The 13,187-nt window shown below is 46.0% G+C and overlaps 1 protein-coding gene across 3 annotated transcripts in view; it reads left to right on the forward strand.

Annotated features, from left to right (window-relative positions):
* Positions 1-13,187, forward strand: part of STRBP (spermatid perinuclear RNA binding protein) — a 115,568-nt gene that overhangs the window by 55,693 nt on the left and 46,688 nt on the right. For all 3 annotated transcript variants that reach the window (XM_063144897.1, XM_063144896.1, XM_063144898.1), the window contains exons 2-4: positions 2,777-2,958; positions 5,907-6,118; positions 12,442-12,607. In XM_063144897.1, coding sequence (XP_063000967.1) covers positions 2,956-2,958; positions 5,907-6,118; positions 12,442-12,607 — 381 coding nt within the window. In that variant the 5' untranslated portion in view covers positions 2,777-2,955. The remainder of the gene's footprint in view (positions 1-2,776; positions 2,959-5,906; positions 6,119-12,441; positions 12,608-13,187) is intronic.

A 13,187-nucleotide genomic window follows, 5' to 3' on the forward strand; every position in this document is an offset into this window, starting at 1 on the left:
TTTTCACTTCCCTTGTCTGTCACTGTTTAAATTTGCCCTACCCGTATTGAAATAAGTCCCTGTTTCCTTGGGGGTTACCACATAAAGAGCTTATTTTGTCCTAAGTAAGAGTAAATTCTCAAGCAAGGATTTAATGATATACAGGCTGAGTAAGTTGGTTTAACTCCTTCTAAAATTCAAGTATTTAAAGAACTTAGGAGCTGTTGTTCGGTAGTGCATGTTGAGGGGAGAGAGAAAGGCACTCTCCAGATGTGTTGGAACTATAACTCCTATCATCCCCAGGGTTGGGGATGGCTGCCACAGAGACTGTGGTTGTGTGTCTGGGGAGTTCTGGAAGGAATTTTTTTGGTAATTCCTGTTCAAATGTCTCTTCTAATTGAAAATTGCCCTTATATTTCCAGGCCTTTTTCTCTTTGACAATGGCCCTGTTCAGAAGACACCTTAAACCATGGCTTTAACCATGGTGGTTACGCCAGAAAGCCAGACTGTGTTCAGAAGACACCTTAAACCACAGCTTTAACCATGGTGAATAAAGCAAAAGGCTTTATTCTCTGTAGTTAAAGTGGTTTAAGGTGTCTTCTGGACACGGCCTGGCTTTCTGGCTTAACTACCATGGTTAAAGCCATGGTTTAAGATGTCTTCTGAATGGGGCCCAATGAGAACTTTGGATGGGTTGGAATTTGCATTGGGTGGTAGGCGGTGATATGGGTTGAACAATTTTCCACTACTGTATTTTTCTGCAGTTTCTTGACATCATTGTTTCATCAACCCAGTAGTAATATAATGAATGAATATGATCCAAGTCAAATTGGGTGACAGGAATGGATATAATGCCAAACAAACCTGAAAATCAAAGTAATTAACTTTTTTTTCAGGTGACGTCCTAATCAGAACATGTTTTTTATGCAAGCTGCATGCTAGGCACACAGAAATTAAGATGCTTACAGTTTCTATTGCCTCTAAATAGTATAAAGAAAATGTATGCTATGAGTTACCATATTTACAATGTATTTTCAAGTATTCCACTAAAACTAATTTCTAAATAAAGCTTTGAAATTGTTTTGACTGTAACATTTAAATCACACTAAGTGCCCTTTTATTGATCCGCCTCCCACAATTAAACATTTCAGTTCGGCTATTGGAAAAACGTTTTGTATATTTCTATATCACATAAAATTAACATGAAATAATTTTAAACCTTTTGTTCACTAAATAAAAGTCAAACAAACATGCCAAATCCAATCTCCATCCATCAAATTAGAGCAGCGTGATTGTTGTTCTTTTACACGTTAAGATTTGAAATTTTCTAGAAATCTCTGCAAGCTGATGGGAGGGCAGTGCGGAGAATTCTTCAGATGGGCCAAATTTGGCCTAGGTCCTGCTAGTTGTCAAGGTCTTATTATTATTATTATTATTATTTATTTATTTATTTATTTATATAGCACAATCAATGTACATGGTGCTGTACAGAGTAAAACAGTAAATCGCAAGACCCTGTCGCATAGGCTGTTTCCTACAGAAAATAGTGCGGCTTCCATCACCTGTGTCACGGAAACTACACACATCAGATAAAAACATAAGAAGAGCCCGGCTGGATCAGACCAAGAATCCATCTAGTTCAGCACTCGGTTTACACAGTGGCCAACCAGCTGTCAACACGGGACCCACAAGCAGGACATGGGTGCAACAGCACCCTCCCACAACTGGTGCATACAGGCTTACTGCCTCAGATATTGGAGGTAGCACATAACCATCAGGGCTAGTAGTCCTTGATAGCCTTCTCCTCTAGGAAGTTATCCAACTGCCCCTTTTAAAGCCATCCAAGTTGGTGGCCAGCACTACATCTTGTGGTAGTGAATTCCATAGTTTAACTCTGCACTGTGTGAAGAAGTCCTTCCTTTTATTTGTCCTGAATCTCCCACCAATCATCTTCATGGGTTCTAGTCTTTTGAGAGAGGGAGAAAAATGTCTCTCTCTCTCCACATTCTCCATACCATACATAACACCCTACATGGCTTGGGGCCGCAATACCTGATGGAACGTCTCTCCCGACATGAACCTACCCGTACACTGTGCTCAACATCTAAGGTCCTCCTCCGAGTGCCTACCTTGAGGGAAGCTCAGAGGATGGCAACAAGGGAGAGGGCCTTTTCGGAGGTGGCCCCCCAACTGTGGAATGATCTCCCCGATGAGGCTTGCCTGGCGCCAACATTGTTATCTTTCAGGCGCCAGGTCAAGACTTTCCTCTTCTCCCAGGCATTTAATGGCATTGAACGCGAAGTTTGTTTTTTAATGGACCCCAAAATTGTTGTTTTAAATGGATATTGCTGTTTGCTGTTTTTATGCTGTTGTTTTTATGTCTCTGATGGTTTTTAAATTTTTTAATGTTTACCCGTTTTAGCTTTTGTGAACCACCCAGAGAGCTTCAGCTGTGGGGCAGTATATAAATGTAATAAAATAAATAAATAGTATCATGTCTCCCCTTACCCATCTTTTCCCCAAGCTAAACAATCCCAGTTGTTGTAACCTTCCTTCATAGGGGAGATGCTCCAGCCCCTTCATCATTTGAGTTGCCCTTTTCTGCACTTTTTCCAGCTCTGCAATATCTTTTTTATTATTAGCTGCGGTGGCCAGAACTGTGCACAGTATTCCAAGTGTGGTCGCACCATAGATTTGTATAAGGGTAGACGGTTTCCAGTTTCTCTCAGCATATGTTTTCTACTTCTGAAGTGCTTTCTCCCCCCCCCCCCGGCCCCTCTTCCTTTGTGCCTTGCAGGTGTGTTGCAGAGTTCGACTCCTGGAGCATCGCACCTGTGTGACCTCCTGAGCCGTCAAGAGACGGAGAGGCTTATGAGGAGGTTCTGGCAGACGAAACAGTGCCTAGCAAAGACACCCAGGAGGAGGGAGAAGGAGAAAGGGAACGAACACCAGAGCTGAAATTCACCCTAACCAGCCATGGTAGGTCCCAATTGCTGAATGTCTGGAGACCCAGGCCTGGTAAACACTCTCGCTTTCCTAGCCTGTAGTAGCAAAGGCACTACAACTGCTAGTCTGGGAGGGTAAGAGGCTGTGATCCGGCGTTGAGCGAAAGGGTATCCTAGCACTGCTTTTTAAGCCAAGCAAAACGGCCTTTGATTTATTGCAGGGGCATTGTTGAAACCACGGAGCACGGAGGCTGCAGTGCATGAATTATTAAGCACAGATGCAGAAGTTGCTCATAAATAACATTTTCTAATAAAAGTGGCATTAGTGAGTTGTATTGAGAGACTGGCTGAGGCGACCTTGAACTCCCACCAGGTAGCACAAACACTTTCTTCTCCTCCCCCCGCCCCCCCCCCCCCGGCCCCATTTCCTTGGTCTTCTGCGAGGTGTCACTGCTTTGGGAGTGTGGGTTTTGTGCTCACCTGCGAAATCAATGCAGTATTAGTATGTCCAGGTAGCTGCCCCAGGGGGATTATGGGAGTTGCAGTCCAACCTATCTAGAGAGAGCCAGGTTGGAGAATGCTCACTGATGCTTTCTTGGACATAAGCTAGTGCAACGTTTCGCAGTTTCTCCAAAATTCATATTTGGACCAAGAGGACTGAGGGCCTCGTGGCACACATGCAGTTAATGAATTCCTGCCAGCCGGCCGATGGGAGAGTCTCCCGCGACTATTGATTTCCTTGGTCCTCCAAATGTTATTGCTCAGAGGCAGCATGAGCAAAGGTACAAGTGCCAGGTCAGATACAAAGGTGGGAGGGGGGGACAAGGATCCGTGAGGATTTAATGCTTGCTAGTAGTGCGTTTGAGCCAAAGGCAGCCTGGGGTTCTGCACACCATCCGGCGGAGGAGTGGGTTTTTTTGTCACTGTGGCGCCATCCTGCTTCTCTGCTGAGCCTGTCTTCTCCTGGGGCGGTTGAGATGAGCGGGGGTCGGTAGCTGAGCTCTGGTGCTGCTGTGGACCGATCAGGATGGGTCAGTCGTCTCCTCCTCCTCCTCCTCCTCCTCCTCCTATGGAGGGAGGAGTACAGATGGGCATAAGAAGACTCCTGCTGCATCAGAATAAAGCTTCGTCTGCACCAACACCCTGTTTCCAACAGTGGCCAGCCAGACGCCTCCAGAAAACCTTCAAACAGGGCATGAAGGCTGTTCCCCAGCAGCTGTTATGTGTGTGTGTGTGGGGGTGGACTCCCTCTGAACATGGAGGTTCCATTGAGCTTTCATGACATTGATAAACATCCTCCTCCATCCACTTGTCTAATCCCCATTTAAAGCCGCTATACCTCACCAGTCCTCGTGGCCCTGAATTCCATAAGTATATTATGTTTTGTGTGAAGACGGGCTAGTTTTGATTGGTTTTTACATTGTTTCTTTTATGCAGGCTGTCTAAAAATTGGCTTAGGAAAATTCTGATAATTTTGTCTGTCACTGCTGGGGTAGCTCAGCACCTATTTTGATAAATGTAATATCCTAAAGTGTCCCATTACGCATGTTTGAGAAACCCTCCCTAGTCTGCCGTAGAGATGTAAAATTTCCGGAAATTTTGAAGTCATGGGGAAAAAAACATTTTTTTTCTGAGATGGGGTTGGGAAAAAATGATTATATATTTTTTTTTGAAAAATTGAAATAATGCAATAATAGCACTTTTTACAGATTGAAAGTCACTTTGTTACTTTAGGAACATAAAATGTAATTATGTCCAAGTTGGTTTGGCATAAAATTATTATATTTGGTATATTAAAAGTACAGTGTATTCAAACAATTATTACAAATTGAATTAACTTTTTTATTTTTATTTTACTTTTTTTGGTAACAAATGGAGTTACAAGCTCCTGAACTGTAAGGAATCTCTTTGGTTTTGTAGTTTATGAGGAGCAGGCAAAAAACAATAATAAAAAACACACATGCAGAAGAAACCATCAACATTAGTAACAAAGGAAATTATTTGTGTCTCTTCTAGTCCTCCATAGTGTCAAGCAGACATAAAGCACCCGTTGCCATAAAAAGATCTGGGGAAAAGGGGGGACCAAGATTCAATGAATATGCATGAAATTTAATCAGCTCATTTTCTGAGCTGCGTTCTAAGATCGCTGTCAGTTTCCGTCTCTGCTGCAATGGCAGTGCTGCCCCCTAGAGGCAGAAATGCATCTTGCTCTTGCATTTGAGAGTTGTAGTCTCGGACTGCAACCTAGGACTTGCTTGTCCTCGGTGTACAGAAATTGTAATAATCTGATACTGTACATAGTTTTTAGAAGGAAGTGAGGCAGGTGGCTACTAGGAGGAGGGCTTTCTCCGCTGTGGCACCCCGGTTGTGGAACGAGCTCCCCAGAGAGGTCCGCTTGGCGCCTACACTGTACTGCTTTCGTCGCCAGCTGAAGACCTTTTTATTCACTCAGTATTTTAACACTTAATTTTAACTTAAATTTAAATTTTACTGTTTTAACTCTGTATTTTAATCCTATATCAACTTTGCTGTGTGGTTTTATCCTGGTTGCGCTTTTTATACTGTATTTCGTAATTGTGTTTTAAACTGTTAGGTGTTTTACTGTGGTTTTAATTTTTGTGAACCGCCCAGAGAGCTTCGGCTATTGGGCGGTATAAAAATGTAATAAATAAATAAATAAATAAATAAATTAGAAACCATTTGAAGAAGTAAATAACTGAACACCTTGTCTTAAACATTTTATACATCATGCAAAAATCTTTTTTTTTCAATTTTTCAGGAAAAAAAACCCAAAAAAAGGCTTTTGGGGGAAAAAACAGAAAAAGCTGTTTTCCCCTCAATTTTGGTTTTTTTTTTTTTTTTTTTATCCCCGTGCCTTTACATCTCTAATCTGCTAATTAAACTTCCTGAACCTAAAGTCATTTCTGTTGTCTCCACCTGTTGATACATTTCCTGCCTCTTCTTTCTTGCCCCTCTCGACAGAGATCGATCCGATCATTTGCAAACGATGACCGGCACGTGATGATGAAGCACTCGACCATTTACCCGTCTCCTGAGGAACTCGAAGCTGTCCAGAACATGGTCTCCACAGTCGAGTGCGCCCTGAAGCAGGTCTCCGATTGGATGGACGAAACAAGCAAGTCCACCAGGGCGGAAGGCAGCACAGACGGCAAAGAGGAGCCAGCGGATGGCAAGTGAGTGTGGCTTTAGCCTGGCAATGGACTGAGCCCCTGGAGCATGATGGGATTGCTTTGGGTGCTGTATTTTCCTGGCTTTGACATTTGGAGAGGTTGGGCTGGCGGTTGGCCCTCACCTGCCTTTTCCCGTCAGGGAAAGGCAGGCTCGTGAGATCTGTGTTTGTGTTTTGTTTTTGACGAGAACCCCGAATTCCTAGGTTACGTAGCCAGCATGGTTAGGAAGGGTTCACTCGACAACGCTGAAATGCTCAACCGGCTTAGTGTGTCGTCTGAACAGGGTCAAAAAGAAAGCCTTCTCCAAACCTTAGCACCCAGCAGATGCGTTCAATGCAACTCCCATTATTCCCATGCTGGCTGGGGATTATGGGATTTGCGATCCAACACATTTTGTGAAGGCCGCTGTAGGAAATGAAAAGAGAGGAGTTGCCCCATAGACCTCTCCCAAGGTTGCTTAAAAATGCAGAGCTGGGGGCAGGAGCGTTATGGCTGCAAGAAAGGCAAATGCTATTTTGGGCTGCATTAATAGAAGTATAGCTTCCAAATCATGTGAGGTACTGGTTCCTCTCTATTCGGCCCTGGTTAGGCCTCATCTAGAGTATTGTGTCCAGTTCTGGGCTCCACAATTCAAGAAGGATGCAGACAAGCTGGAGTGTGTTCAGAGGAGGGCAACCAGGATGATCAGGGGTCTGGAAACAAAGCCCTATGAAGAGAGACTGAAAGAACTGGGCATGTTTAGCCTGGAGAAGAGAAGATTGAGGGGAGACATGAGAGCACTCTTCAAATCCTTAAAAGGTTGTCCCACAGAGGAGGGCCAGGATCTCTTCTCAATCCTCCCAGAGTGCAGGACACGGAATAACAGGCTCAAGTTAAAGGAAGCCAGATTCCAGCTGGACATCAGGAAAAACTTCCTGACTGTTAGAGCAGTACGACAATGGAATCAGTTCCCTGGTGAGGTTGTGGGCTCTCCCACACTAGAGGCCTTCAAGAGGTAGCTGGACAAGCATCTGTCAGGGATGCTTTAGGGTGGATTCCTGCATTGAGCAGGGGGTTGGACTCGATGGCCTTGTAGGCCCCTTCCAACTCTGCTATTCTATGATTCTATGACTTGATGCTTGGTCTCGCTATCATGGCCCACTGTTGTGTCCATTCCTCCAGGAAGGGATGGAGCATCTGTCTGCATCGCCTCCTGCAAGAAGGCCCCTGCAGCTGTCAAGTGGGGAGCGTGCCGGGGTTAACTAAGGCAAAGGCACACATGCTGAAATGGAGCTGGGTTAGGAAGGGTGGCTCTGTAGCATTTGCAGCACAGCTGCTAGCGGACAAATGGAGCAAACACACAACTAAGTAGCCTTAAGAGAGGAAGGTGTGCGCGGCTTTGCGCCCTTGCCAGGTTAACGGCTACGAGCCAGCTTTAAAACCCGCATCTTGTTTAGCCAGGAGAAGCTCCACCAAGGGAGAGAGCCAGCCACGAATCCGGCGTGACGACAGATTGCACAAAACATCTGTTGCCGTCTGTACCCGCATCTGTTCCCTGTGGCTGAACCAGCTTCTGACCCTTTAGTCCTTTCCTGGCCATTTGGGAGTCAGCTGGAGCGACGGCCTCTGGTTCTTAAGAAAAACAACCAACCAAACTTGGTCTTTGGGGGCAGAGCGAGCATTAATGTAAAGTCATGCATAAATAGTAAAGATGGAGAGAGAGAGAGAGAGAGAGAGAGAGAGAAGTGCAATCATGCAAAACAAATGATCCATACTTAAGATAAGATTGATTTGGTAACGGCTGCTTAAGTGATCTCAAAACACCGTTTCACTGCCTTCCCTTTCCCCCCTCCCCTCCCGCCCCTTTTCTCCCCTCCAGTCTGCTCAACTTGTAATTAACGACACTCATGTTAAACAGTCCAAAGCGGTGTGTTCGTGGATTAATATTTTAAGACGCCGGGCCTCCTTGCCAGCCCAAAGTGTTTGGCGTTTGATTAGTGTTAAGTGGGCACACTGCAGTAGGTGCAGTTGAGTCGATAACTTGACGTTTTGTGGCTGCAAGGCTGCAGCGGTGCGAGGCCGTGTGGGAGGGCCAACACTTAACACTTCATGGCTTCCAAGTAAGGATACAGGGGAAAGATCTCTAGGATCAATACCAGAGGCAGAGGATGCATTTGTATTTTCTCGAGAATGTTTTTTTCTTCTAAAAAGTGCTTTCAAAGCAAACGGCTGGACAAGAGAGAAGCTTCTGGAACAGTTGGCAGGCCTCCACCCTGCACCCTCATGGGGCAGCCCAGTTCATATCTTTCGCTTCCTTCTCCAGTCTGACAGGGCCCTGCGACAGGGCTGTGCTTTCCAGGCCATTGAGCTGCACGTGGGGCTACCCTTGAAGAGCATCCGTAAGAATATAAGAACAGCCCTGATTCTGGATCAGACCAAGGGTCCATCTCGTCCAGCACTCTGATCACACAGTGGCCAACCAGCTACCTACGGAAAACCCACGAGCAGGACACGAGAGCAACAGCACCCTCCCACCCATGTTCCCCAGCAACTGGTGTATACAGGCCTACCGCCTCTGATACTGGAGGTTTCACATAGCCATCACCTTCGATAGCCTTCTCCTCCTCCAGGCATTTATCCAACCGCCTTTTAAATCCTAGTGCGTAGCCAGGGCACTTGGCTGGCGCAGGCTGGATTATCCTATGCATGAGAAAAGTTGAAATCACACAAGGATAATTAAGCAGCAAATTGTTTTGATTGAGCATAACTGCCCAGGCCTTGTAGGCAAATACAAGAGAGCAGTGAAAACCCGCATCCCTGAATGCTGGCCGCTGGTCAGGCACTAGCCACAATCAGTTTCTGGGCCTTCTTCCTGCCTGCCCTCCGCATATCAGCGTTTCCCTCTTTCTCTCGGGCTGTGTTCGCAGGATGTTCATTCTCTCTCTCCCTCCCCCCCCCCTTTCCTTTACTCTCTTTGACGGGGAATAATGGAGGCCCTGATTGCCTTTTTTAAACGAACGCTTCTGGTGCAAACTCTTGGCTCGCACGAAGTGCCGTTTGAGGTACTCCAGCCGCCTGGCGCCTCTTTTCTTCCTGGTTTTCTATGCCGGCTTTTTCATGAGCTCATTCTAAATTTAGGGCACTTTTGTGTGTGTGTGTGTGTGTGCGTGCACGCAAGCGTCTGTGTCCAGATGTTCCCACAAAGAGCCGGTTGGCTGTAGAATAGCTTGCATCCAGGCCAGGTGCTGGGGTGTTTTCTGTCGGGCCTGTATCATTCTACAGCATTTTTCCTCTTGTTGCACTCCCCTCCCCTCCGCCCACCTGCTCTTGCTATGATTCCTCTTAAACCCAAAAAACCCTCATCCCTTTATGCAGAGCGTTAAAATGGAAAACTTGCCCAGTGGGTAGAGGGTTTCTCTCCCCTCCGTCCGTCCTTTCTTTTGCTCAGCTTTGCCTGCCACTCTGAAAGGACAGGCAGCATTCATGTCCCGGCTTCTGCAGAGCGGAAAATGTGGCGTGATTGGAAGAAGCCTTTGAGCAGCTAAAGCAGGACACGGCGAGTTCTCGTCTGGTTGCAAAAACCAGCGAGATGACAGATGCTGCCCGCTGGCCGAGTGGCTCTCCCCGTCGGGAGGCAGCAGATGCTTTTCCTCCTCTGGGCCTGAATTTTTGAGGGAAGAGATCAATTGGAGAGTTTCTTTGCAAAGAGCTGTGTATTCAAACACACGCTTTGTCTCTGTCCCTCTCTCTTACCCCCCTCCCACCCACTGTTTCTCAGACTTTTTCATCTCCTTCCCCTACCTGTTTCCCTTTCTAAATGTGATCCTTTTACCAGCCTGGGATTGTTTAGCTTGGAGAAAAGGAGGCTAAGGGGAGACCTGATAGAGGTGTACAAAATTATGCCTGGTAGGGAGACATTTTTCTCCCTCTCTCAAAATACTTAGAACCCAAAGAGGTCATCCCATGAAGCTGAAGGGTGGCAGATTCAGGACAAATAAAAGGAAGGACTTCTTCACACACTGCATAGTTAAGTTATGGAATTCACTACCATGGGATGTAGTGATGGTCACCAATTTGGATGGCTTCAAAAGGGGGTTGGATAAATTCCTGGGGGACAAGAAGGCTATCAAGGGCTACTAGCTCTGATGGCTATGTGCTACCTCCAGTATCCGAGGCAGTAAGCCTGTGTGCACCACTTGCTGGGGAACATGGGTGGGAGGGTGTTGTTGCGCCGTGTCCTGCTTTGTTGGTCCCTGGTCGACAGTGGTTGGCTACTGTGTGAACAGAGCATTGGACTAGGTGGACCCTCCGCTGATCCAGCCTCAAGGCTCTTCTGATGTTCTTACGTTCATTTTTCTGAGGGAACAGGTCAGGTGGGGATAGACTTAGCGGTCCCCCAATATCTCACTGCTGCCTATGACAACGTGGCCTGGTTCTCACGTAACAAAAGCCCTTTGGGTTAAAACCAACTCCACAGCCTGCACCGGCGGGCTCACTGCCTCCTGCTTTTATCCCACAAGCCACGCTTGGCTCCTTAGTAGGTGGAATGGAGCTGGTCTGTATAGACTGGGGTGCCATTCTGCTTGCCCATTTTGTGCAGGGCTGGGCCAAACCAACTGCTCCAAGCCCTGAGAGCCAAAGGCCAAGAACTGGGCGACAACGTTGCCCAGTTGTTTTGTAGCACAGCTGCAGAGCTTCAGGCACAGGGGATCACATCCCCCCGTTTCCACACCACACCACCTGGCTTTCCTGCAGTTTCCCCCCAGTTCTGAAAGGTTGAACGGCGTCTCCGAAGGCTTTAGTTCCTGGCAGTCAGAGCTTTCCGTGAAAGTAGCCTGGTATTTTGGGCCCCGCTGATAAATAATAATAAATAAATAAGAATTCCTCTGGCAGGAGAATGAGCTGCAGTGACACACTAGCCGTTTTAAACCGCTCTGCAGCACATCAAGGTTAGCAGCTTCATTTAAGAGGTAGGAAGGGTTCCATTTCTGGGCACCACGGTCTGCTTCTTTGGGATGGACATGAGCGAAAGCAACCCTCCGGGAGACAGTCTTAGCTCCCGCGACGTGGTATTAAAAGACAGCCTGCTTAACCGTCATGGGGAGGAAAAGTCAGAAAACTGGCCCTAGGGAATTTTTTAAAGAAGCACTGAGAAGCTTCTTTAAAAGCTTAGACGGTGTAGACAGTTAAAAACATATCCTAACATTCAATCTAGTGGTGAAAATTCTTCACAGGTGGCATCGAGGCCCAAAAAATATTTTTAGTCCCCGTGCACTCTTTCCTGGGAGTAAGCCCTGTTAAGCACAGTGGGTTTTACTTGCGATTAAAAATCCATAGGGTTGTCCTACATCTAATAGCCTTCGCAGGCACGTCTTTTGCTATGTTCCTTAGAGAAGCAACATTCAGCCGTCCAGATGAATCAATTCTCAAAAACCTTGATTGACTAAAATGGTGGCCTGATTAATTGAGCAATAGTGTTTTTTTAAAAAGAAAGTATTTTAATACTTATAAAAGCTATAAATGGGTAGGTACTTGTGAACCGCCCAGAGAGCTTCGGCTATTGGGCGGTATAAAAATGTAATAAAATAAATTAAATAAATAAATAAATAGGTAGCTCCTGCAGGTAGGTAGCTCCGTGGTAGAGCCTTTTGTTCGCAGAAAGTTGTAGAGCTGGAATAACTTCTGCCTGAAACCCCAGAGAGCCGGTGCTGCCAGTCCATGTCGGCAATACTATCTAGATGGACCAAACTCGGTATAAGGCAGCTTCTGCTGTTGCCGTTTAATTCAGACCTTTATTTAGAATCCTGAGGACTAGAATCGTGGTTTATTTTTAGGCAAGGAACCATAACTGGGTCTGTTTTTTGGCTCATCGTTTTTAAAATTGTTATAGTGGTTTTAAATGTATGTGTATATTGCATGTTTGTGTGTTTTTGAATTTTTGTATGTTGTTTTAAAGTGCTTTTATCTTATGTGAACCACCCAGAAAGCTTCAGCTATGGGGCGGTATACAAATGCATTAAATAAATTTTATTTACTGCCCCAGGTTCAGTTCCATCGCCAGGTAGGGCTGGGAAAACTCTTGCCTGAAATTCTGGAGTGCTGCTGCTGCCAGTCCGTGTTGGCAATACTGGGCTAGATGGATTCGGTATAAGGCAGCGTCCGATGTTCGCACATACACACACAGCCCAGCTTACACCTCTTTGGCATTGCGCTCTCCTTTGCCGCTCACTTGCGTCTAATCCATCTGCCTTTATTGTAGAAGTAGAAGTTCCTATTTCCCACATGCACACGTGCAAAACGTCAGTGCTGTTTTTATTCTGGGGGAAAAAGCCTCTTTCTGTCTGCAGGGACCAAGGTGGCCGAGTCTTGTGTGGGGTGATGAGGATTGGCTTGGTGGCCAAAGGCCTGCTGATAAAAGACGACATGGACTTGGAATTGGTTCTTATGTGCAAAGAGAAGCCCACGGAGACCTTATTATCTCTCGTCAAAGACAATCTCCCCATCCAAATCCAGGTGAGCAAAATGAGGGCAGCTCTGTGGCATTGATTAATAGTTCGCCAAGGCACTGCTCCATTTTCTTTTCTTTTTTATGCTGCCGTGGGCAAAGGGGAAAACTTAACTGATTTTTTCCAGAAAGGGGTAATGGAAACAGTTTGTAAAAGAGGCATAAGTTGTTCTCTGGACTTTTTTTTTTTTTAAAAAAATCCAGGCTATTTTCCAGAGAAGGTGCAAATGTCCTGCTTCTTTTGCCTGTGACTCAGAGCAATAGCTTGGGAGCATCTTTTCCTCTGCGACATGCCCTGGCTATGCAGAGCTGTGGATGATGGGCCGATGCAGATCAAAAGCCAAAATTCTGCAACCAAAAGAGAGCCAGGGACAAAAATAGCTCACAGGTTCTGTTGACGTTTGATTTCCGCCCAGCATGCCATTTTGGCCAGTTCTCTTCCAACACCCTCTCTTTTCCTCACATCCAGGAAACTCATTTCCCTTGGCTGTCAGATCACAGTTCTGAGAAATATGCCCTGCCTAGCATCCTGCTTCCAACAGTGGACAGCTGGATGCCCCTGAGAAGCTCATCAAATGGATTCCGTGG

This window comes from Elgaria multicarinata, chromosome 19 (assembly GCF_023053635.1).
Source record: "Elgaria multicarinata webbii isolate HBS135686 ecotype San Diego chromosome 19, rElgMul1.1.pri, whole genome shotgun sequence".
Classification (NCBI taxonomy): Eukaryota; Metazoa; Chordata; class Lepidosauria; order Squamata; family Anguidae; genus Elgaria; species Elgaria multicarinata.